At 45.4% G+C, this 27,048-nt stretch overlaps 1 protein-coding gene across 11 annotated transcripts in view; it reads left to right on the top strand.

Annotated features, from left to right (window-relative positions):
• The window catches only part of LOC121291456 (F-box only protein 39-like), a 114,815-nt gene that overhangs the window by 62,379 nt on the left and 25,388 nt on the right, over positions 1 to 27,048 (top strand). For 9 of the 11 annotated variants that reach the window (XM_041212645.1, XM_041212652.1, XM_041212651.1 and 6 more), the window contains one exon: positions 26,321 to 26,788. In XM_041212645.1, the coding sequence (XP_041068579.1) occupies positions 26,321 to 26,788 (468 nt within the window). Of the gene's footprint in view, positions 1 to 3,917; positions 4,084 to 7,932; positions 7,953 to 26,320; positions 26,789 to 27,048 lie in introns of those variants that run through there. The other 2 variants (XM_041212653.1, XM_041212656.1) reach the window with 2 other exon arrangements.

Raw genomic sequence — 27,048 nt, 5'->3', positions numbered from 1 at the left:
TCTTTCAAACTGAATATAAGTTTGCCTAGGCTGTTTTCTTATATTCCTAAATTTCTACCTGTATGCCTCAGGAACCAACTCATATGTACTCAAAATAGTTTTTGTCACCACATCATAATTCACCGATATTTCTACTGAAGGTGAAGCATATACCTCAGGTGCCCTACCTAACAACTTAAACTGTAATAATAATATCAAGTTTTCTTCTGGTCATTTCATCTGTTTAGCTAGCTTCTCAAATGACATAAAGAATGCTTCAAGATCTGTTTTCTCAAACTTTGGAAGAGCTTGTACAAATTTAAACATCCCCACTGGGTTCTACTGTAGAGATAAATCCTTTCTCATCTACTGACATTTCTTTTCTAACTGCCAACATTTTCAGTTGGAATTCTCCCTCCTTCTCTTTCCTCCTCCTCCATATTCAAAATTTCTAATTCCCTTGCTTCCAATTCGAGCTTTTTCAGTTCTTTTGCTTGTTCAAATTCAAGCTGCTTCATTTGCAACTGAAGTCTCACTACCTCCAGATGTGACTCACTAGTGTCAGGTTTCACTTCCACTGTTGATGCTGTGCTATACTTTTAACTATATCTGATTTTGTAGCCCCTGCAGGTAACCCCAATTGTAACTCATCAGCCAACTCTGTTAACTTACTTTTGGTTATTCTCTCCAACCCAATCAGAGTTATCTCTTCTACTCCCAGATAAGTCTTAGCAATTGCCAAAGCCATCTTGCACTTGCACCACTTCTAAAATGCCTCACCAACTCCTGAATTCAAATTGCAAGCATTTTTACCTTCACAAATTCTCCAGGGGCCAGAATGGGAGTTTAAATCTTCCCAATCCTCCCCATAGTTATATCTGGAGTTTGACACGTTGATGATATACCAATAATCCATGCCGATCGCTACTGCCAGAAAGACAAAACTTAAAGAGTTCTGCGAACCAAGCAGTCAGACAAACTGTTCATGCCCCTCATATTCGTAAGCTTAAGATTCACCAATTCCTAACCAATCGAGGAATTAGAAATATAATTTATCCCGGCACAGCCCCCAATTGTTAGGACCGATGCAGTTGGTAAAGCGGAGTTTTTAAAAAATCCCAGAGGGAAACTCTATCATTTTAAGTGTTATGTTTGAGATGCGACTCTAAATTAAGGAATCAGACCACCAATTCTTGAGGTTTTACATTAAACTAAATGAAACATTTTATTAATTTACACATGTTAAAATATATATACACATGGATTTAAGTGATTACTATCATAACTTTTAACAAATTCCCAAACTAATCTCCATTATTGATTCCTGGTTAATGACACCCGGTTAATGACACCCGGTTAATGACACCCGGTTAATGACACCCGGTTAATGACACCCGGTTATTGACACACAGTTATTGACACACTCTCATTGACACAGGGCTATTGACACAGGGTTATTGACCCACGGTTGTTGACACCCGGTTATTGACACATGCTTATTGACAGATGGTTATGCACACACGGTTATTGACACCCGGTTATTGACATATGATTATTGACACAGCAACCCATAGACTTAACCAAACATCAGGCAAAGCATTTTCACCACGAATTCAAAATGAGGTTCTTGTCACGTTGGTTCCTGTGGAGACAGTTAGGGGCTTGCAGCTGCCTTTTGATCTCACATTGCCTCTGCTCTACATACCCAAAACGGTTGTCTCATACCTACCACTGCTCATTGAATGTTAATTCTGATTGTATCAACAACCTCTGAACTAAACATCTGTAACAATAAAACCCCTTTCATTGTCCCAATTTTATTAGTAATATAAACATATTGCTTGATAACTGCTAGATAGGTGTCTGTTTTTACCACACTTCTTGACTGGTTTATACAAAAAATGCAAATACACACTACCTTTCTTACATATCAAAACTAGTACACATCAAAGCACCCAGACTAGCTGGTTTTAATCCAATTAAGACACACCCACAGATTAAACCTCTATTTTAAAAGAAAAATATTTTCCAAAATATTATATACATTAATAGCTTCATGACAGTTAACTTGGCAGGAAAATATCCCATTAATTATTACAGACAGTAACATTAATTTCAGTGACTGCCTCATTAACATGTTCTGTACATTGCACCATGTGTACACAATAACAGTAAATTCATATTGTGGGCAAAAGATTCGATACTTGCAACCCAGATTGCAAGAAAAGCTCTCTTGTTTTGTATATTTCGACAGCTCACATTGTTTCTTTGTTGGAGAGTTATGGAAAGGAAAGAGGGAGGGTGAGAGAAAGGGGAGGAAGGGAAGGACCACTCTCTGCTGCTCTTCCCTCCCCAGACACACTGACACAGCACTCATTAACCTTGCTCAAGATAACTCGAGTATCATAGAAGCGAGGTTCCAGTTTCCCTGGGAGTGGTTCTTGCTTTGTATGTGGATGACAGCCGGGTCCAGCCTAGTGTGAGGCTCAGTGACAGCTCCCCCGGGCCTGTTCCAACCCTGGGCCTGCTCCCCTGGGGTGGGTGTGGGGGTGGGGGTGGTGTTGGTTGGCAGGTTTGGGGGGGTGGGGGTGAGGTTGGGAAGTTTTGGAGGTTTCGAGGGGAGGTTGGGGTGGTGGGGGTGGTGTGGGGTGAGGATGTCATTTTTAAGGTTGAAAAATTAACTACTCTACACCTCTCAAAATTCTCTTTTGAATTTAAACCACCGTATAACTAGCAGTCTAAATTTTCATTGTGCCCTAATGTAGACACAAGTCTAATGAAAAGCTGTGTTGGCGTACCAGAGGCTTGAGAACCTTGGGACTCATCAAAGTTAATGTAAGGAACTAAAAACACCAAGCAGTAGGCAACAGGGTGTTGAATTACTATCAACTATTTTATTACTCTTGCAAAGCCTGGAGATTAAATCCTGGTTTGTTACAAAGGGATGGCTTAAAGAAAGAATTTACAGTTCTCTACATCATCCAAAGTTCACTCCACTCAAGGTTCACCCCACCCTGTACCCACCCTGTTTAAAATCTAGCAAAACGTGGTCACACTGTGGGGTTAAAATTTCTCTGGTGGTGAGGATTCCCGATCATCTATTGTAACTTTGGCAGAAAAGTCCATTGAAGTCCCAGAGAAACAGCATAAAGGGCTTTTATCATAAAGGGTTTTTATAGAAACCCAATCCTATGGGCAGAATTTTCCCCCCGTTGGTGGGGGGACATTGACGGGTGGGCATGTGCAGGTGCGCTTCCGATTGGTGCCCCTGATCGCGGCGCCATTTTACATGGGCGGGCCAATTAAGGCCAGCCCAGCGTGATGTCCACAGGGAAGCGCTGTGCACGAAAGAGCCCACTCGTCTCCCTGAGGCTAAGTGCTGCCTCAGGGAGATTGGCTCTGTTGTCAACAATATTAAAAATAGAAAAAAAAATGCCCTTACATGTCCCCTCATGTGACAATGTCACATGAGTTGGGACATGTTCATCATTTCCATGACAATTTTATTAAACTTTTTAAAGCCCTACATGAAACCTCATCCCGCCGGTGGGTGAGGTTTCACGTTTTTTCTAGTTGCCGCCGGGGCTCCTGGCTGACCTGCCAACCTTAAGGTTGGACGGGCAGGTCCACTAATTACTTTAATTGACCTGTCGATGGCCTCAATTGGCCATTGACAGGTCGGCGGGTGCGCAGCTGATTTTGCTGCGCCCCCACCTTCCTGAAAATTTAAATTGGGCGGGGTGACGTTAGGGGTTCTGTCCAATGTCACCGTGCGTCATTTTATGCATTGGCGAGCAGGCCCCACCTCCGCTTACCGATAGCAAAATCCAGCCCTATGACTTACATGTTCTAGAAATGATTTCTCTCAGGATATTGCTTTTGCACCCTTTTTTTTTTGTTGGAGTTTCTCATTTATTAATTACAGGTTTCCATTTTAGGTTGTAAATTCACAGCGTACAATACAATTTCTATGACAGCTCATGGGGGAAGTGGAGGCAATCCAGTTCTTGAGTTAAGGCCGCATTGAATTTTTGTACCATGTATCAGTCTTCTCTGAAAAATTCAGATCAACAATTCAACTGACATTTTTCCCGAGCTACTGGGGTAAGTCTGATGGACAAATCCTGGGGATAGTGTCATTAGCGTAAAAGGGACAGTTGCCATTTATGGAATATCGTGGGCGCCAAAAAGTCAGAATGGTAAGGTTGTATTAGCTACAAGAGTTGAATTGTTTTGTAAGTGTAATGATTTCTTTTTAGCCACTTTCCTAACATAAGTTGATTGCTCTGTGATTAATTATCCTTAGAGAATAAGCATTGGGCCTCCAATTTCACCATTGCTACTGTCACTCTGCCTACTGCATGCAAGTATAATGAAAGAAAGACTAAACTTACATCTATACAGCACCTTTCCCAAGTCTCAAATTGCATTACAGCCAATTAAAGACCTTTGAGTTGTAGTCACCGGTATAACGTCGGCAATGTTATCAAAAGGTGGAGCAGGCTCAAAGGACCGAATGGCCTACACCTGCTCCTAATGTTTATTTGTCATTCTGGGATGGATGAGATGAGCTGGGCTAGATAGCCTTTGTCATCCATAATTATCTTGCGAACAGAGGGTGAAATCATGGTTGGAATTCTGTTTCTTTTGTTGCTAATGGAAGTTTACTGTGGGCAGGTTTTGTTTGGTGAAATTGCCAGGACAGGAGTGTGTAATGGGCTCATGGTGAATCAGTAACCTGTTTTACCCTGCACACGATTCTCAAGAGTCTTTTCCAATGACTTCAATCTTGTCCTTTTGTCTGCTTACCGATTACCTCACTCTATCTTGGTGCTTTCATGGGCAGAATTTTACGCTGATTGGGCGGGTGTGGGCCTGACCTGATTGGATGTGAAATCGCGTGAGATGACATCTTGCGGGGGGGGTCCTGATTTCCAACGCCAAAATTGGAAGCGCGTCCACCAACAATTAAGAGGGCAGTTAAGCCCTGCAATGGCACAATTGTCTGTCATTTTACATAGCCTGTCCAACCTTATGGCTGGTGGAGGGGTGAAGCAGCCAGACGGCCTTTGCATTTTTCAACAAACCTCATCCATGTGGAGGGGATGAGATTTCCATGATAAAATAGTGCCATGGACAGCATTCTCAAAGGCTAAATTTTCAACTGATTGATTATGATGCACGGACACTTTCTTTTGGCTTTTGAAACCTTTATTCTTGCTGTTTCGTGTCTTCAGCCTCCCCGAGGCAGCTCCCTGCCTTCAGGGAGCCTTCTGTCGGCGCTGGCCGGCACCTGTGTTGACATCATCACCTGCCCACTGCCCACTTCCTGCCCCCACCCCCCCAGATAGTGATGAGCTTTCCGGCACGCAGTCGAGGGTCGACCGTGGTTGGCGGTCTGCTTCTGGCCGATCCCGAGCCCACCAATTGTGCCCACCTGCCGGTCTGAAAATTCAGGTCGACGATGTTATTGAGGTATTGAAATACTATAATACAGTTATGATGCATAGTAGATATTGAAAATATATTGTAGTGAGAAGCAGCAATCGGCAGAGTCTTCAGACTTGCTGATCAAGAAAACAGATACAATTGCGAACCACTCAGTCTTTATCCTCTGGCCTCTTAAAAGTTGTGTCACACAGAGACCTCTAATGATCCTCACTGACAGTGAAGACCTATGTTGTTCAATCATTCCACTTTGCTACTCAGGGATCAGTTGATCTTTCTACAATCTGAGCTTACTGATAAAATAGAATCCAATCACACCCTTGTATGAAATAATTATATTTATATTGATAATTATATGCACCCGCCCAGGTATGAGAGTCTTCTAACTCTGCTAGAGAACGTCCAAGATTTTCTGCAGTTTATCTGGGTTGCAAGAATTGAATCTTTCCCACAAATATGAATTTACTGTTACCAGTATCCATAGGTGCAACATGCAGAACAAGTTAATGAGGGATGAGGCAGTCACCGAAACCAGTGTTATCAGCTCCACAGTGCTGTAAGTAACAATGGAATATTTTCCAATCAGATTAACAAGATTGTACAATGCTGTTGAAGTAAAATTTGTACTCTCTGGTTTGTTTAATAGTCAGGATGAGGTCACCTATAGGGCACACACAGTAACACTGCATTATATCGTATGATATTTGTAACCAATGCCAACAATGGGCATTATCATTTTACTAGGACCTTTCCGCGGTTGGTGAACTGATTGGTGAATCATGAAAAGAGAACAAGTCACATGCATGATTGCAGGGGAAGGTTAAGTGGTGGGGTGGGTGGTGGGGAGGGGAGAATTTTCTCCCCGCCGGGCGGGCTGGGCGGGAGCGGGTGGAAACGCAGCCAATCACTGCCCGTGATCAGCTGCGTGCCGCCATTTTAAGTGGGTGGGCCAGTTAAGACCTGCCCAGCGTGACCTGCGCCCGGAAGTGCCCAGTGCTACCTGTGCAGGCAGGGGTAGGAAGGAGGCATGCACATGAAAGAGCGCGGAAATCTCCCCGAGGCACGGAGCTGCCTCAAGAAGATTAAGAAAAGCTATAAAAATGTGAGGAATAAAAAAAAATGATTCAGACATGTCCCCGCATGTGACGTTGTCACATGACATGGGACATGTTTACGAATTTACATGAAACATTTCATGTAAATTAATAACCCCTTCATGAAAACTCGTCCCGCCCGTGGATGAGGTTCCATGAAAAATGCGAAGGCCGCCTGGGCTCTTCACCTGCCCGACCGACCTTAAGGTTGGACGAGCAGCCCTGACAAGGGCCTTAATTAGTTGATTAATGGCCTCGATGGGTCTTTGACAGTTCGGCGGGCGCACAGCCGACTCCGGTGCCCGCCCGCCCGCCAAACTGGGGATCGGAATGACGCGCGGTGACGTTGGGATGCACACCCGACGACACTGTGCGTCGTTTTACATGTCGGCATGCGGGGCCCACCCCCGCACACTGAATGGAAGATTCTGGACCAGATTTTATGAATTGGACTTAAATGCCTCCAGCTGCTGCAGTGGGATTTAGACCTGTGCCCTCAGAGGATTAGCTTGGCTCTCTGAATTTTTGGACCAGTACCACCACCATCCTCCCCCCACACCCTCTGGGTTCAGGGATGGCGGTAAAACATTGCAACGCATGCAATTACACAGGGAAGGTGTAGAATTGTCTTTGAACTGATGTAAATGGATCTATTTTTATATTACTTACTGCAAACGTGTCTCTTCAGGATTCCGATCTGTGCAGATAAACCAAAGAGAATAATATTATAATTATATCGAGTAATATCATGCACCCTGGCAGGATGAAAGTCTTTTAATCCTTCTGCAGAATAGAAAGTCTTCTGCAGTTTATCTGGGCTGCAAGTATTGAATCTTTCCCACCAATATGAATTTACTGTTTCCATGTCCATGTGGTGCAATGTGCAGAACAGGTTAAGGAGGAATGAGGCAGCCACAGAGTGTTACTGATTGCGCAGTGCCAGAAATAACCAAGGCAATATTTTCCTGTCACTTTAACATGATTGCAAAATGCCGTTGAAGTAAAATTTGTAAAGTAAAACTACAACTATGATTCTGACAGGCAACTTCAGACTGGTTGGAGTGGGTTTTATGCAACTCTCACCATCCGGGCTGAAAGTATGTAGTTTCGCAGGTGGAGTTACACATGGGATTTTAAAAATATTTGTTCATGGTGTGGGTTTTGCTGGCTAGGTGATAGTGAGCTACCCTTTTGAAATGCTGCAGTTCATGTCGTGTGGGTGCACCCACATTGCTGTTGGGAAGGGAACTCCAGGATTTTGGCCCAGCGACAGTGAATGCCCAGGTTGATGCCTGGTGGCCCGACTGGTTTCATTCCTTTGAGACTTCGTAGCTGTTTGATACAACTGTGTGACTTGCTGGGCCAGTTCAGAGGGCAGTTAAAGGTCAACCACATTGCTGTGGGTCTAGAGTTACATATAAGCCAGACCAGGTAAGGATGGCAGATTTCCTTCTCTAAAATACGGCTTTTTCTGACAATTGATGATAGTTTCATAGTCACCATTACTGAGACTAGCTTTTAATTGCAGATTTTTCTTTATTATTAGAATTGAAATTCCATATTATCAGAGGTGGGCAGGCATCCAGTGAAATAGTAAGGGCAGGGGCAAGGTTCAGGACCACTGATTGATGGCGTCATCTTTAAAAGCTAGGCACCAGACCAGATGCAGCACAGAATAATGCAGCAGTCCGAAAGGAAGCGATATAGAGGAATTGGATGAAGGAAGTGGTGATGGAGGTGCCCAGGTATCTCAGATGCATGACAGTTTCTCTATGCAAGAAACCAGTTAGGTAGAGGGTAACGCCTGCACAGCCAGTGTTGATTGGCCACATACAGGAGGCATGCCCGTGGCACCATGTCGGGCAGTCAGGCTGCCACTGACATCGGCGTTATGACTCCCTTTGATGGGTGACTAACAATGGGAGTGAACCAATAGGTGCATAGTCAGAAAATTTAGCCAGCGTCCTTCCTGACAGTAGGTAGATTTTGAAATTCAAATGTCACTAAACCGGCCAGTAGCAAGCTTGGCGCCCAATTAATGGCACCAACTGTGTCCAGGAAGCAGGAGTTGCCTGAGAGAGTGAGTGGGAAAGGCAGATAGCAGCCATGTTGCTTTGCCAAAGACAGCAGACAGCTCCTTAGAAAGCCACAGTACAAAAGCATTAGAAGGCATCCAAACGAGGTAATGAGTGTGATCTGGTGCAAGGTCCAGGGGCCCAATAATTTTCAATGCCCAATAATAAACGTTCCTTCGACCCCACCATGGACCCGATACTAATGTGCAGCAGACTGTTCAGGTTCGCCAAAATCTCTTTTGAAAATTGCATTCTCGCCCTCTCTGGCCTGTTAACAAGTTCCTCAAGGGTCCTAATGAGCCGTTAATTGGAGGTGAGCGGGCTCCCTGTTCGTTCTACCCCAGCCTCACTTTGAAAATTGGAGTCTAGAATCCAAAGATACCCTCTGGGACCGCAGCTGTTCCTGACCCGGCTGGCAATTAGAAATCTGGCCCCATTGAAACTACGCCTGGGATCCTCCTTTCTCCGGTTCATCACAGGTGAGAATGATGGGAGGTTCACATGGTGAGGCCTACTCTTGTCTCGCCACTCAACTGGTATTTAGCTTCCCACTGTCTGTCACATCGCTGGCAACTTCATTGTCCTTGCGCCACAGGAGTTTCCTAGCATTGGCCTGGTTACCAGTGGCTCTGGGGCGAACCGGAGGGGGAGAGGGTGGAGGAGGGTGGTAAGTCCAGTAGACGGCACTAATGACCCTCAGGTGTCCTTATGGAAGGGATGTCAACTGCGGCTTAGTTGGTAGCACTCTTGCTTCTGAACCACAAGGTCCTTGGCTTGAGCACGTGAAAAACCCAGGCTGACACTGCAGTGCACCACACTGTTGGAGGGGGCCATCTTTTTGGATGGGATGTTAAACCAAGATCCCATCTGCCTGTTCGGGTGGATGTAAAAGATCCCAGGGCACTATTTCGAAGAAGAGCTGGGGAGTTATCCCCGATATTTATCCAGGCCAATATTTATCTCCCAATTAACATTACAAAAAAAAAATTACTTGGTCATTATTACATTGTAAAACACTTTCAGAATTTAAAAAAAATGTTGGTGGTATATAGGCGTTAGTCTGATACTGACTCAACTGGAGGAGATGGGGAAGAAATTTCCAGTGTTTCTCACTGGACTGATGACAGATTCATGACGCAAGGAAGCCTGCAGTGCATATTTTGGTGATGCATATCCTAGAGGATAATCCTTATGCTTTTAGCAAATGTTTTTGATTTAAATTTTGGATTCAAATAGCTTGCCTGCTGTGATGACTTGTGTGCTGATGTGAATCATCTGATCCAGCCAACAGCAGACAGATTTAACAGCTTAAAAACTCAAAGACAGCAGACATCTAAGATCCAAATGAAAGGAAGAATCTGCCATTGTTTACCATAGATTCATTAACATCCTTCTTATTTTCAGGATCCCTTAACCCTGCTTCGTAAGAACATTGCCAAAAGTGCTTCATGCTTAGGAACATATTGCTTAATCTTTGACAGTTGAAATTGTGGGGGTTGTATTGAAATCAAATTACAACCTTTGTGCTAAATATGTTTCATTACATCAGCCGTTGAGTGACAGGAGGGAATTAAATTTCATATGTTCTGGGACAGAGATAGAAGTTGTTTTAGAATAAGCAAGAAAATTGCTGTTGGTGCTTTTGTTGAATTTACTTATGTGGAGTGTTAGAATGACTGAAAGCGAATGACATCTTCCCTTCCTACACGAATCTCTTCTGTTTGGGACACAAAGTAGTGAGGTAAATGTGATTAGAAAGCATTGTGATGACAGGGCTTTGTAACCGATAGTAGATCAGAGGGAGAAGCAGGACAAGAGGTGTGTTGCCTATGCCAGGAGAGGTTCAAATTGAAATACAGCTGAATTATGTTGCAAGGTCGCAGGTCCCAGTGGTGGCACTGGAAGCAGGTGTTGCTTCAGTTTGGTCATCCAGCAACTGGCTGCACGAGATCATGTAGTGACTGGCCAAGTAGCTTAGGGGAGGTGCAGGGCCCATTAATTTAAAAAGCTGAGGCAGGAAGCGAGCTGCTAAACATTCATTCCTTCCACCGGTGGCTGCATTGTGTACCATCTACAAGTTGTACTGCAACTCGCCAAGGCCCCTTCAACAGCAGTCGCAAACCCACTCAACCATCCAACAGGAGAAGGCTGACAGACACTTGGGAACACCACCGCCTGCTAGTTCCCTTCCAAGGGACACACCATTGTGATTTGGAAATATGCTTCGTTATCACTGGGTCAAAATCCTGGAGCTTCATCCCCAACTGCAGGGTGATTGTAGCTGGACCACAAAGCTGCATTGATTGAAGAAGGTGGCTCACCATCACCTTCTCAAGGGCAATTAGTGATGGACAATAATGGTCTTGCCAGCAATGCTCACATTCTGTGACTGAATTCAAAAACAACAAATTAAACGTTGAATGTTGACATAGGCTGGAATGTTATGTGCCCCCCCAACCCCGGGGAGTGGGCAGGCTCGGGAGGGAGGTGGAAGGTTGTGTAAAATCAGTTGGCATGGTGGGGGATGGTTTACCCTCGCCTACCCACCTCCAATTGTTTTTTTTAAACCAGCGATGGGGTAGGTGGCAGATGGCTCGCCTGCCTTTGGGCCAATTGAGACCCTTGAGTGGCTAATTGATAGACACTTAAGGGCTTCCTTCCTTCCTCTGGCTGCAGACTTGGTTTGTGGGGTGGTGGGTGTAGGCAGTTCCATCAGTTGTACCCAATGGAGGTCAGTCCCCACCCCACCCCCACCACATTGATAATTACCATCCCTGCATTCATTTAACCTCAGCCTGGCTTCGCAATTGTGGCACCTCACTCCCCCCCTTATCCAGGTCTGCTTGGCTGATCCCAGCAAAGCCGTCCTTGCACACACTATTGAGCCCGGCCTCCAGGCTGCTCTTCATGTTGGGCTGGCTGCAGTCCCAGCATGGGCCACCACTCCCGATGGCGCCACTGGCACTGGAGAGCTAGCTGCCAGCTATCTGATTGGGCAGCAGCTCTCAGAGGCAGGACATCCTCCTGGACGGTGGTGGAGCCACTACCTTAACCACTTAACATCCAGATGGTCTTTAAATCAGCTCGAGGCTGCCTGGCCTTGCAGAGATGGTCTCACTCCTGACTTTTCAGCCAGAGGGCAGGGCCAACATTACGGTGACAAATTCCAGCCACATTTCATGCCTCAAAGGTTAATTCCTTAAATTCAAGTCCACTCTACTCAACTCTGTGAATAAAGACATTCCTCCAGTTGTTTGTCTTAACTCTTAAAATTTAATCCTATATCTGTCTCTGGTTCAAAATCCTGGAACTCCCTCCCTAACAACGTTGTGGATGTACCTACACCACATGGACTCCAGTGGTTCAAGAAGGTATCTCACCACCACCTTCTCAACTAGGAATGAGCAATAAATGCTAATAGAGAAATATATATTTCTATGCTGCAGCGACATCACAGATCACAAAGCACCAGATGCTCTTCTGTTCCTCTAGCAGTTTTCATTTTATCTTGACACCAGAGGCCAAATTCCTGTAGGATTAGCAAGAACTGAGCACAAGTTGCGATAGGAGAAAGTATGATGTTGGAACAGATACTTGCAGAGGCTTGTGAGCAAGCCTATAATCTACCTGATGACAGAATGAATGAGTGTTAACCACAATGAAGCCTTTTTATTTTCAACTCACAGACACTTCCTCCTACCTCTCCCTGGACCATGACCCCACACTGAAAATCAAGCCATTGTTTCCAGGACTGTCACTGACCTCATGTCCTCAGGAGATCTTGCTTCCACAGCTTCCAACCTGATAGTCGCCCAACCTCGGACGGCCCGCTTCTACCTCCTACCCAAAATCCACAAACAGGACTGTCCCAGCAGACCGATCATGTCAGCCTGTTCCTGCCCCACAGAACTCATTTCTCGCTATCTTGACTCCCTTTTCTCTCCCCTTGTCCAGTCCCTTCCTGCCTACATGCTTGATTACACTGACACCTTACATCACATCAACAATTTCCAGGTCCCTGGCCCCAACCGCCTCCTCTTCACCATGGACGTCCAATCCCTCTACACCTCCATCCCCCACTGGGATGGTCTGAGGGCCCTTAGCTTCTTCCTCGAACAGAGGCCTGAACAATCCCCATCCACCACTACTCTCCTCCGTCTGGCTGAACTTGTTCTCACACTGAACAATTTCTCCTTTAACTCCTCTCACTTCCTCCAAATAAAAGATATGGCTATGGGTCCCCGCATGGGCCCCAGCTATGCCTGTCTCTTTATGGGGTATGTGGAACATTCCTTGTTCCAGTCCTACTCCGGCCCCCTCCCACAACTCTTTCTCCGATACATCGATGATTACTTCAGTGCTGCTTCATGCTCTCGTCGGGACCTGCAAAAATTTATTAACTTTGCTTCCAATCTCCACCCCTCCATCGTTTTCACATGGTCCATTCCCTTCCCTTCCTTGACCTCTCTGTCTCAATCTCTGGTGATAGCCTGTCCACCAATATCCATTACAAGCCTACCGACTCCCACAGCTACCTCGACTACAGCTCCTCACACCCCGCTTCCTGTAAGGACTCCATCCCATTCTCTCAGTTCCTTCGCCTCCGTTGCATCTGTTCTGATGATGCCACTTTCAAAAACAGCTCCTCTGACATGTCCTCCTTCTTCCTTAACCAAGGTTTTCCACCCACGGTGGTTGACAGGGCCCTCAACCGTGTCCGGCCCATCTCCTGCGCATCCGCCCTCATGCCTTCTCCTCCCCCCCCAGAAACATGATAGGGTCCCCTTTTTTCTCACTTATCACCCCACCAGCCTCCGCATTCAAAGGATCATCCTCCGCCATTTCCGCCAACTCCAGCATGATACCACCACCAAACACATCTGCCCTTCACCCCACCTGATGGCATTCCTTAGGGATCGTTCCCTTTGTGAAACCCTGGTCCACTCTTCCATCACCCCCTACTCCTCAACACCCTCCCATGGCACCTACCCATGTGACCGCAGAAGATGCAACACCTGCCCCTTCACTTCCTTTCTCCTCACCGTCAAAGGGCCCAAACACTCCTTTCAAGTGAAGCAGCATTTCACTTGCACTTACCTCAACTTAGTCTACTGTATTCGTTGCTCCCAATGCGGTTTCTGCTACATCGGAGAGACCAAATGCAGACTGGGTGACCGCTTTGCAGAACACCTTCGGTCTGTCCGTAAGCATTACCCAGACCTCCCTGTCACTTGCCATTTCAACACTCCACCCTGCTCTCTTGCCCACATGTCTGTCCTTGGCGTGCTGTATTGTTCCAGTGAAGCTCAACGCAAACTGGAAGAACAGCACCTCATCTTCCGACTAGGCACTTTACAGCCTTCCGGACTTAACATTGAGTTCAACAATTTTAGATCTTGAACTCTCTCCTCCATCCCCACCCCCCTCCTGTTTCTTCCCCCTCCTTTTTGTTTTTTCCAATAATGTATATAGATTTTTCTTTTCCTACCTACTTCCATTATTTTTAAATGTATTTCCACCCATTGTTTATTTCTACCTTTTAGTATTCCCCCACCCCCACTAGGGCTATCTGTACCTTATCTGTCCTGCTTTCTACTCTTAATTAGCACATTTCTTTAGATAAATCACCACCTTCAACACCTCTTTGTTCTTTTGTCTGTGACAGCTTTTGGTTATCTCCACCTATTACTAGCTGCTTGTCCCAAGCAACACCCCCCCCCACCCCCCCTCCCTCCCCAACCAGCTTATATTTCACCCCTTTCCTATTTTTACTTAGTTCTGTTGAAGGGTCATGAGGACTCGAAACGTCAACTGTGCTCTCCTCCGCCAATGCTGCCATACCTGCTGAGTTTTTCTGGGTATTTCTGTTTCTGTTTTTGTTTTGGATTTCCAGCATCCGCAGTTTTTTGCTTTTATCTTTTTATCTGTTGTTTGATTGAATGAGGAGGACTGATTTCAATGTGGGAATTTTACCAAAACTGACACAAAGTGAAATGTCACAATCAGAGCATGATGTCATAGTGGTTGCTATGATCTGACTGCGTCTTGAGACACCGCTGATCAGTTTTAATGGCAGCACAGGAGAGAAACTTTGATTCATCGTTTATAGTGAAAGGGGTCTTGACTGACAGTGAAGCTAGTATTTGTGGACAAGTACGGTTTGATGAAAAATACACTAAAGCAATTGGTTACCAACCCGTGCTTAAAACAGTCCTTTAAGAATATATTCATCTTTGACTGGATCGGTGCTCATTCTGTGATCTGGAGTGTGATGTGACCAGTCTTTTATTGATGAATTAACTGTGATCAGAAACTAGTAAGTTACCTGTCTAGCTCCTATTAAGAACTGAATTGTTTTATTTTTATTGTGAACTGACTTGTGTAGAAAGAAGAGATGCAACTGATCACCATTTTTATCAAATGGTCACTTCATGGAGCTGTTTTACTTGGCTCAGTTACTGATCTCAATCAGTCATCAACTTGGAGTCATCTCAAATTATTAATTTTTAATCCCCTCAGCTGATAAATAAAATATTTTTAAAAATACAAAACGGCAATAGAATGGGTATAAGAATGCTTCAGAAACTCACACTACACATTCACGTATAGGCCAGAGCCTGCTGTTAACATTGTAACAGTTGACAGCAAGATTGAATGGGAAATGTTGGCATTACAATTTACAACGGACACAAAAAATGTGACCAAAAATCATGACAATACAAAATAAGCTTTTTGGGGAGCAAGTGTGTTACTTATGCAAGATTGTTAATATATAGTGTTAATGTATTGTTAATAAAGTATACAGTATCCTGGGCTTTATTTATAGGGGCACAGAGTAAAAGCAAAAAGGTTATGTTAAACTTGTATAAAAGTCTGGTTCAGCCTCAACTGCAGTGTTGCATCAGTTCTCTGGAACACACTTTAGGAAAGATATGAAGGCGTTAGAGAGGGTGCAGAAAAGATTCATGAAAATGGTTCCAGGGATGAGAAACTTCAATTATGTAATTAGATTTGAGAAGTTGTGCTATTTTCTTTGAAGAGAAGGTTGAGAGGAGCTTTGATCGAGGTACTCAACATCATGAGGGGCCTGGACGGAGTAGATAGGGAGAAACTGTTCCCATTGGTGGGAGAATTGAGAATGAGAGGGCACAGATTTAAGGTAATTGGCAAAAGAAGCAATAGAGACATAAGGAGAAACTTTTTCAGGCAGCTAGTGGTTAAGATCTGGAATGCACTGCCTGAGAGTGTGGTGGAGGCGGGTTCAATCAAGGCATTCAAGAGGAAATTAGATTATTATTTGAAAAGGCAGAATGTGCAGGGTTATGGGGAGAAGCCGGGGGAATAGCACTAAGTGAATAGCTCATTCGGAGAGTTGGCGCAGGCACGGTGGGTCAAATGGCCTCCTGTGCTGCAATAATTCTACGATTCTATAGATTCTTGGGTTTTAATCGGCGATCTAATTACACACATTGTAATTAAATGCAGCATTACATAGGAAGTGGACAGTAGAAAAAGAGAAAGAGGGAGGTACATGGAAGAGGTAGAAGGGAAATGGTACATCATGGTCAGAGGTCTATATAAATACCTTTAAAAGGCCCAAGGGTTGAAAAGTGAGAAATAAATATGGGTATAGTGACAAACCCTGATCCTGAAAGCAGGTGTAGGAATGGAGAGAAGTCCACAATTAAACTGACAATAAGTCATAGATGGATTACAGGAGTGGGCAAAACGTTTACGAATGGAGTTCAATGTGGGCAAGTTTTAGACCATCCCATTTTGGGTGCAAGAGAGATAAATTTCCTAAAGAGTGAGGAACTACGAACTGCAGAAGAGCAAAGTGATTAAAAACACAATCATTAAAAGCCAGTAACAGGTCCAAAAATCAATCACAAAGACAAATGTAACTAGTCACTGGACCAGTGATTTCGAGGCCCAAGCTTATACTCTGGGGACATGGGTTCAAATCCCACCACTGCAGCTGGTGGAATTTGAGTTCAATTAATAAATCTGGAATGTAAAGCCAGCCTCAGTAATGGTGACCATGAAATTATCTTTGATTGTTGTAAAAACTCATCTGATTCACTGGTCCTTAGGGAAGGAAATCTGCCATCCTTGCCTGGTCTGGCCTACATGTGACTCCAGATCCACAGCAATGAAAACACCCTCTGAAATGGCCTAGCAAGCCACTCAGTTCAAGGGCAATGAGTGATGGGCAACAAATGCTGGCCTTGCCAGTGATGCCCACATCTGATGAAAGAATAAAAAAAAAGCTTTGAGTCAAGGGGATTGAAATACAAAAATGGGTAAGTGATTTAAAAGAAAAGTTATATAGGGATGCGAGTGGGGGAGCGGGGCCCACTCGTCGATGAGTAAAATGACGCAGGGTGACGTTGGGCGTGCGTCCCGATGTCACCCCGTGTCGGCTATGCGTCCGCCAAACTGTCAAAGGCCTACTAAGGCCATTAAAAAAGTAATTAAGCTGATTAATGGACCGGCCTGCCCAACCTGAAGGCAGGCGAAGAGCCCAGGCGGTCTTCAGATAAAACACGAAACCTCATCCAAGGGCGGGATGACGTTTCATGAGGGTATTAAAATTTGTCTGAAATACCTAAATAAAAGAAATTGACATGTCCCAGTTCATATGACAGTGTCACATGAGGGGACCTGTCAATAATTTTTTTCTCATCGTTGTTCAATGTTTGAAGCCTGAGCCGATCTCCCTGAGGCAGCTCTTTGCCTCAGGGAGATCTGTGCGCTCTTAAAGAGCACACTCCCAGCTCAGGGAATCCACCCACCCCAAAGCCCCACCCACACAGGGAGCGCACAGCGCTTCCTGGTGATGTCATGCTGGGCGGGCCTTAATTGGCCTGCCCAAGTAGAATGGCGGCGTGCCCCCGATTGGGGGTGCCAATCGGGAACCCGCCTGTTCTCGCACAGCCCCTCCGATGGGGGGAAGATCCTGCCTCAAGTGTCAGTGAACAGTCGGGTTGAGTCAGTCAATGAGTCAGTTTTAATTTGAAGCGCAGTGTCTCAGAGAGAGGGGCAAGGGAATGGGACAGGGAGAGGTCCCAAAAGGCAGTTCCAGGTAATGGAAAAAGACAGGGGACAGAAACAGGCTCCAAGTTAGATAAAGGGCTGTGCAGAGCAGACTTTAAAGAAACAGGTGCCATTGGGGCAAAAGTACCTTTTTGGAGAAGTGTTATTCTGCTTGGCACGTCCAAAGATCTAAAACTGTGCTTGTAAATTGATCCTTGAGTGTACTCAGGGGAACCTAATCTTGGAAGGTGAGATTGAAACCCTGTGAGGTGGGCTGTCATTGAAACCGTCCGAGTGGGAGCGACTTTTGGAGAGAATTCCAAGGCGGGATCTTTGAATGGGGTGATTGGAAACCCTCATGAGAAAGACAAAGTTTCAGTGAGATTGGTTGGTTCACAATGTGACAAGCGTCTTGGTGGGTTGTTGAGAAACCCATGGAATTGGATTTTGGCTGCATCTGTCATCTATTGCGTAGTGCTGTGTGCCTGATCACAGTTTGCCTGTTAATTCATACATACCCCATACTTACCCTGAATGCTAGAATATAAGATAGATATTGTAAATTGATTTATCTTTCTGACTTTGTGTAGTAAAGTTTATTTTTGTTTGTTCAAAACCTGTGGAATCTTGTGACTTTATTCACTGAGCAAGCGCCTTAAATCTCAAACTTTGTCTACTTTAAACAAAATGTTATTGGTCCCTAACCGGATTTCACCAACAACTTGGGGTCTGGCCAAGGACCATAATAAGTACAGAATTCAGTTTTGGGAAGCATGATATATATTGTGGTTATATCCAAGGATATATTGGCCTCGGAGGAGATGGAGTGTAGATTTACCAGAACGATTCAAGGTTTAGAGGGTTAAATTGTCAGGACTGATTCCCTAAACTTGGATTGTCTTCTCTTGAGAGTAGAAGGTTAAGGGCTGATCTGATAGAAATGTTTAAAATATTAAGAGGATTTAATAGGATATAGAGAAATCTCAAAGTTAGAGCCAGGCAGGCTCTAGAATCAGGAGGGAAATCAAAAAGCAATTTTTCACACAAAGGGATGATTACAACTTTCAAGATTGGGACAAGTGGATTTTTGTTGTAAATCTTTGTGATCAAGAGATGTGGAGAAAAGGCAGGAAACTGGCATACATATCAGCCATGACCTACTTGAATGATGGAGCAGGCCAGAGGGGCTGAATGGTCTACTCTTATTCCTAATGTTCCTAGATGCTGCAGAGATGTGCTCTGGGGTGGACTGAGCATGATTAGTTAGAACCTTTCTTTATGTGGAAAAATTCTTGTCAATACAGTAAAACTTATTGTCTGGAACACCAAGCTAGGCGAATCTGTAATTTGATTTACACAGCTACCTAGAGGTGGGGAACAGGTACTACAGATATTATAGTGAGTTTTGCAATGGGGGCAAGATTCACATGAAAGTTTCCAATTAAGTGTGTGCCCTACAGAGTGAATTTAATATATAATGGATTTGGGCTTGATGTTCAGTCTGGGGTTCAAACCATATGCCACACTGCTTCATTCAGGCAACACAATCATCAAGTGTAAATGCCCCAGTTGGGTCAGAGGTGAGCTTGATGCCCAATTAGTGGCACCAAATGAACCCAGTTAGTTTCCAGGAGGTGGGGGCTGCCTGCAGAGCCAGAGTGGCAAAGGCAGACAACAGCCATGATGGAGCCTGTTGCTGTCTTGCAGAAGAGAGGAGGCAGCACCTCGGAGAACCAAAAGCTTCACTGTACTCAAAAACTGAAAGACTCTGTGCCTGACCTGGAGCAAGATCCCTTAGTTCCCAAAATTTTCCATCATAAAAAATCCATTAACTTCTGCCTGCATGGAACCTGACAGCTGTGCACTAACAGGTACCAGATGTTAGCATTCGGCAATTTACAAATTGGAAATTGCCTTCTCATCCTCCCTGGTCCATGAAAAAGCTCATCAAGAAGATTAACAGGCCATTGATTGGAGGCAAGCAGGTTCCTGACTCCCCACCTCCCATAAGACCATAAGACATAGGAGCAGAAATTAGGCCATTCGGCCCATCGAGTCTGCTCCGTCATTCAATCATGGCTGATAAGTTTCTCAACCCCATTTTCCCACCTTCTCACCGTAACTTTTGATCCCCTTACCAATCAAGAACCTATCTATCTCGGTCTTAAATACACTTAATAACCTGGCCTCCACAGCCTTCTGTGGCAATGAATTCCATAGATTCACCACTCTCTGGCTAAAGAAGTTTCTCCTCATCTCTGTTCTAAAAGGTCTTCCCTTTATTCTGAGGCTGTGCCCTCAGGTCCTAGTCGCTCCTACTAATGGAAACATCTTCCCCCATGTCCACTCTATCCAGGCCTTTCAGTATTCTGTAAATTTCAATCAGATCCCCCCTCATCCTTCTAAACTCCATCGAGTATAGACCCAGAGTCCTCAAACGTTCCTCATATGTTAAGCTTTTCATTCCTGGGATCATTCTTGTGAACCTCCTCTGGACCCTCTCCAGAGCCAGCACATCCTTCCTGAGATACGGGGCCCAAAATTGCTCACAATATTCTAGATATGGTCTGACCAGAGCCGTATAAAGCCTCAGCAGCACATCCCTGCTTTTATATTCTAGTCCTCTCGAAATAAATGCCAACATTGCATTTGCCTTCCTAACTACCGATTCAACCTGCAAGTTAACCTTAAGAGAATCCTGGACTAGGACTCCCAAGTCCCTTTGCACTCCAGATTTCTGAATTCTCTCCCCATTTAGAAAATAGTCTATGCCTCTATTCTTCCTACCAAAGTGCATGACCTCACACTTCCCCACATTGTATTCCATCTGCCACTTCTTTGCCCATTCTCCTAACCTGTCCAAATCCTTCTGCAGCCTCCCTGCCTCCTCAATACTACTTGTCCCTCCACCTATCTTTGTATCATCTGCAAACTTAGCCAGGATGCCCTCAGTTCCTTCATCTAGATCATTAATGTATAAAGTGAAAAGTTGTGGTCCCAGCACTGACCCTTGCGGAACTCCACTAGTCACCAGCTGCCATCCTGAGAAGGATCCCCTTATCCCCACTCTGTGCCTCCTGCCAGACAGCCAATCTTCTATCCAGTACCTTGTCTCTAACACCATGGGCTCTTATCTTAGAGAGCAGCCTCCTGTGCAGCACCTTGTCAAAGGCCTTCTGGAAGTCCAAGTAGATAACATCCATTGGCTCTCCTTTGTCTAACCTACTCATTACTTCCTCAAAGAATTCTAACAAATTTGTCAGGCATGACCTCTCCCTGATGAAACCATGCTGACTTTGCCTGATTTTACCATGCACTTCCAAGTATTCAGAAATCTCATCCTTAATAATGGACTCTAAAATCTTACCAACGATTGAAGTCAGGCTAATTGGCCTGTAATTTCCCAGCTTTTGCCTCGCTCCCTTCTTAAACAGGGGGTTACATTAGCAATTTTCCAGTCCTCTGGGACCCTCCCTGACTCCAGTGATTCCTGAAAGATCACCACTAACGCCTCCACTATCCTTCATAGCTCTGTGGTGTAATCCATCTGGTCCAGGTGATTTATCCACCTTCAGACCTTTCAGTTTACCTAGCACCTTCTCCTTGGTAATGGGCACCCTACTCAGCTCTGCCCCCTGACTCTCTTGAACTTTGGGGATGTTACTCGTATCTTCCATTGTGAACACTAATGCAAAGTAACTATTCAGTTCCTCCGCCATTTCTTTGTTCCCCACTACTACTTCTCCAGCATCATTTTCCTGCGGCCCAATGTCCACTTTTGCCTCTCTCTTACCCTTTATATATCTAAAAAAAACTCTTGCAATCTTCTTTTGTCTTACTGGCTAGTTTACCCTCACATTTAATCTTTTCCTTCCTTATTTCTTTTTTAGTTGTCCCCTGTTGGTCTTTGTAGGCTTCCCACTCCCCTGGTTTCCCACTGCTCTTCGCAGCATTGTATGCTTTCTCTTTAGCTTTTATGTTGTCCCTGACTTCCCTTGTCAGCCATGGCTGCCTCGTTCTCCCTTTAGTATGCTCTTTTTCCTAGGGATGAATTTTTGCTGTGTCTCCCAAATTACTCCCAGAAACTCCTGCCATTGCTGTTTCACTGTCTTTCCTGCTAGGCTCATCTCCCAGTCAATTCTGGCCAGCTCCTCCCTCATGCCTCTGTAGTTGCCTTTATTCAACTGTAATACCGTTACATCTGATTCCAGCTTTTTCCTCTCAAATTGCAGGGTAAATCCTATCATATTATGGTCACTTCCTCCTAATGGTTCCTTCACCTTAAGCTCCCTTGTCGAATCTGCCTCATTACACATCACTAAATCCAGAATTGCCTGTTCCCTAGTGGGCGCCACCACAAGCTGCTCCAAAAAGCCATCTCGTAGATATTCTACAAATGGGATCCACTACCAGCCTGATTTTCCCAATCTACCTGCATATTGAAATCCCCCATGATTACTATAACCTTGCCTTTCTCACACACCTTTTCTATCTCCTGGTGTATCGTGTGCCCCACATCCTGACTACTGTTCGGAGGCCTGTACATAACTCCCATTATAGTTTTTTTACCTTTGCGGTTCTTCAACTCTACCCACACAGATTCTACATCATCTGACCCTACCTCATTTCTTGCTATCGATTTAATTTCATTTCTTACTAACAAAGCAACCCCACCCTCTGCCAACCTGCCTATCTTTTCAATAGAATGTATATCCTTGGATATTTAGCTCCCAGTCCTGATCCCCTTGCAGCCATGTCTCTGTAATGCCCACCACATCATACCTGCCAATTTCAATCTGCGTCACAAGCTCATTTACCTTATTTTGTATACTGCGTGCATTCAGATACAACACCTTCAGTCCTGTATTTCCCATCCCCTTTCTCATTGTCGTCCCTTTATCTGATGTGCTTGAAGTTAGATTCCTAGCCCTTTCCAAACACTCTGTCCTATTTTGTGTTCTGGAGACTTTAATAGTCTCTCCTGGGCTCTTTCTTCTCAGTTTTTTCATAATTTTCCATGAAGTTGAATCCACCCCCCAACACACTAACCTGCTGCTTTGTTTCCCATTAGTCATACCTTGGAGTTTTACCCTTCCCTCCCCCCACTTTCTAGTTTAAAGTCCTGTTGACCACCCTATTTACCCTTTTCGCTAGAACATTGGTCCCAGATCGGTTCAGGTGGAGACCGTCCCAACGGTACAGATCCCTCCTGTTCCAATACTGATGCCATTGCCCCACGAAATGGAACCCCCCTTTCCTGCACCACTCCTTTAGCCACGTGTTTACTTCCCTTATTCTCGCATCCCTATGCCAACTTGCACGTGGCTCGGGTAGTAATCTGGAGATTATTACCCTTGAGGACCTGTTCTTTAATTTAGTTCCTAGTTCCTGATAATTCCCAAACAGGTCCTCTTTCCTGGTCTTACCTGTGTTAAACAAAAACAAAAACAGAATTACCTGGAAAAACTCAGCAGGTCTGGCAGCATCGGCGGAGAAGAAAAGAGTTGACGTTTCGAGTCCTCATGACCCTTCGACAGAACTTGAGTTCGAGTCCAAGAAAGAGTTGAAATATAAGCTGGTTTAAGGTGTGTGTGTGGGGGGCGGAGAGAGAGAGAGAGGTGGAGGGGGGGTGTGGTTGTAGGGACAAACAAGCAGTGATAGAAGCAGGTCATCAAAAGATGTCAACAACAATAGTGCAAAAGAACACATAGGTGTTAAAGTTAAAGTTGGTGATATTATCTAAACGAATGTGCTAATTAAGAATGGATGGTAGGGCACTCAAGGTATAGCTCTAGTGGGGGTGTTTTTTTTTAAATAATGGAAATAGGTGAGAAAAGGAAAATCTTTATAATTTATTGGAAAAAAAAGGAAGGGGGAAACAGAAAGGGGGTGGGGATGGGGGAGGGAGCTCACGACCTAAAGTTGTTGAATTCAATATTCAGTCCGGAAGGCTGTAAAGTCCCTAGTCGGAAGATGAGGTGTTGTTCCTCCAGTTTGCGTTGGGCTTCACTGGAACAATGCAGCAAGCCAAGGACAGACATGTGGGCAAGAGAGCAGGGTGGAGTGTTAAAATGGCAAGCGACAGGGAGGTTTGGGTCATTCTTGCGGACAGACCGCAGGTGTTCTGCAAAGCGGTCGCCCAGTTTACGTTTGGTCTCTCCAATGTAGAGGAGACCACATTGGGAGCAATGAATGCAGTAGACTAAGTTGGGGGAAATGCAAGTGAAATGCTGCTTCACTTGAAAGGAATGTTTGGGTCCTTGGACGGTGAGGAGAGAGGAATTGAAGGGGCAGGTGTTGCATCTTTTGCGTGGGCATGGGGTGGTGCCATAGGAGGGTGTTGAGGAGTAGGGGGTGATGGAGGAGTGGACCAGGGTGTCCCGGAGGGAGCGATCCCTATGGAATGCCGATAGTGGGGGGTGAAGGGAAGATGTGTTTGGTGGTGGCATCATGCTGGAGTTGGCGGAAATGGCGGAGGATGATCCTTTGAATGCGGAGGCTGGTGGCGTGATAAGTGAGGACAAGGGGGACCCTATCATGTTTCTGGGAGGGAGGAGAAGGCGTGAGGGCGGATGCGCGGGAGATGGGCCGGACACGGTTGAGGGCCCTGTCAACGACCGTGGGTGGAAAACCTCGGTTAAGGAAGAAGGAGGACATGTCAGAGGAACTGTTTTTGAAGGTAGCATCATCGGAACAGATGCGACGGAGGCGAAGGAACTGAGAGAATGGGATTGAGTCCTTACAGGAAGCCGGGTGTGAGGAACTGTAGTCGAGATAGCTGTGGGAGTCGGTAGGCTTGTAAAGGATATTGGTGGACAGTCTATCACCAGAGATTGAGACAGAGAGGTCAAGGAAGGGAAGGGAAGTGTCAGAGATGGACCACGTGAAAATGATGGAGGGGTGGAGATTGGAAGCAAAATTAATAAATTTTTCCAAGTCGTGACGAGAGCATGAAGCGGCACCGAAGTAATCATCGATGTACCGGAGAAAGAGTTGTGGAAGGGGGCCAGAGTAGGACTGGAACAAGGAATGTTCCACATACCCCATAAAGAGACAGGCATAGCTGGGGCCCATGCGGGTACCCATAGCCACACCTTTTATTTGGAGGAAGTGAGAGGAGTTGAAGGAGAAATTGTTCAGCGTGAGAACAAGTTCAGCCAGACGGAGGAGAGTACTGGTGGATGGGGATTGTTCAGGCCTCTGTTCGAGGAAGAAGCTTAGGGCCCTCAGACCATCCTGGTGGGGGATGGAGGTGTAGAGGGATTGGACGTCCATGGTGAAGAGGAAGCGGTTGGGGCCAGGGACCTGGAAATTGTTGATGTGACGTAAGGTGTCAGAGGAATCACGGATGTAGGTGGGAAGGGACTGCACAAGGGGAGAGAGAAGGGAGTCAAGATAGCGAGAAATGAGTTCTGTGGGGCAGGAGCAAGCTGAAATGATCGGTCTACCGGAGCAGTTCTGTTTGTGGATTTTGGGTAGGAGATAGAAGCGGGCCGTCCGAGGTTGGGCGACTATCAGGTTGGAAGCTGTGGGAGGGAGATCCCCAGAGGAGATGAGGTCAGTGACAGTCCTGGAAACAATCGCTTGATGTTCAGTGGTGGGGTCATGGTCCAGGGAGAGGTAGGAGGAAGTGTCTGCGAGTTGACGCTCAGCCTCCGCGAGGTAGAGGTCAGTGCGCCAGACAACAACAGCACCACCCTTGTCAGCGGGTTTGATGACAATGTCAGGGTTGGACCTGAGAGAATGGAGTGCAGTAAGTTCAGAGAGAGACAGGTTAGAATGGGTGAGAGGAGCAGAGAAATTGAGACGACTAATGTCGCGCCGACAGTTCTCAATGAAAAGATCAAGAGAAGGTAAGAATCCAGAGGGAGGGGTCCAGGTGGAGGGAGAATATAGGAGATGGGTAAAAGGATCTGTTGAACTGGGAGAGGACTCCTGTCCAAAGAAGTGAGCCCGGAGACGAAGACGGCGGAAGAAGAGTTCAGCATCGTGCCGAGCACGAAATTCATTGAGGTGAATGCTCACCTTACCTATGTTATTTGTCCCAACGTGGACCACAACAACTGGATCCTCACCCTCCCTCTCCAAAATCCTTTCAAGCCGGTCAGAGATGTCCCTCACCCTGGCACCGGGCAGGCAACATACCATGCAGGACTTTCAATCCTGCCTACAAAGGATGCTATCAATTCCCCTAATTATAGAATCCCCTACAACTACCACTTGTCTTTTTGCTCCCCCCTCTTGAATGCCCTTCTGTGCAACGGTGCCGTGGTCAGCTGGCTCATCCTCCCTACAGCCCTGTTCCTTGTCCACACAGGGAGCAAGTACCTCGTACCTGTTGGATAAGGGCTGAGGCTCCTCTGTTCCTGAAAACAGGATCCCTCTACCTGCCTCCCACACTCACTTTGAAAATTCTAGCGCATTCCGAAGGCATTGGTACATTGATACACCGTCCGAGAGTGCTATTTGCAAAACCCCCATGGGCAATTGAAGATCCCAGCCAATATATTGCGGACCTTAGTTTTAAATCTCACCATGTAACACTAGCTGGTTGGTACTCAACATGTTGATTAATAATGAGGCCTTCAATAAAGTATTTGAAATAGTATCTGTTCTGTCCTGTGTGATTGACATTTCGACTGGTTCTGACCTATCTAATGTTTGGCTTTTAATCCTTGTCAATCCTAGCATTCACCAGATGTGAACGGGATGGAGATAGCCCATGATCAGTTAACAGATGCAGGAAATTGGAGTGAGCTGCCAGAGGTGTCCCTGAGACAGGTGTTCCGTTGGCTTGGCGACCAAGACAGGGTCCGGGCAGCACTGGTGTGTAAATGTTGGAACCATGTGATGCATTCGCCAGCTCTTTGGAGATCCAGAACATTCACCTTCTGTGGGAGACCATCCAAATACCGGCGGGCTGAGTATGAGTCTGCCATCTGGTATGCCAAGAAGTTTGGCAGATACCTGGTAAACTGTGAAATTAAATTCATGAATCCCTACAATTCCCTTCTGACGAGGAGATTCCAAATAACAATGAGGAGCTTCCTAGCTCGCTTAGGAAATGAAAACAACAGATTAAAATCTTTCACTATCCAACATCTGGAGTTGGACCGCCTTGTGTGGAGCTCATCGGTTAGGAATGCCTTCTTAAAGGTATAGTCTTACAATAAAAAGCTTTACCTGTTATTTGAATTTACATATTTCAACATTTTTAATATAATCTCCTGCCAAGGGAACCTAATTGCACAGTTTTTTTAAGACCGAAGACACTGAGTAATTGAATCTCCTCCATGCCATCTCTTTGTCCCAATGGAGTTGCAGTTTCCTTCACCAGGCCCTTTCTGCTGGGCTTCTGGGCTGGTGAACTCCTCCAAGTAATCTTTATGCTGGAGGTCCCTGAAGTGAACACAATT

The sequence above is a fragment of the Carcharodon carcharias genome, chromosome 19, assembly GCF_017639515.1.
Source record: "Carcharodon carcharias isolate sCarCar2 chromosome 19, sCarCar2.pri, whole genome shotgun sequence".
NCBI classification, from domain to species: domain Eukaryota; kingdom Metazoa; phylum Chordata; class Chondrichthyes; order Lamniformes; family Lamnidae; genus Carcharodon; species Carcharodon carcharias.
Note: the sequence above shows the minus strand (reverse complement) of the source record. Positions and strands in the feature narration are given on the sequence as shown.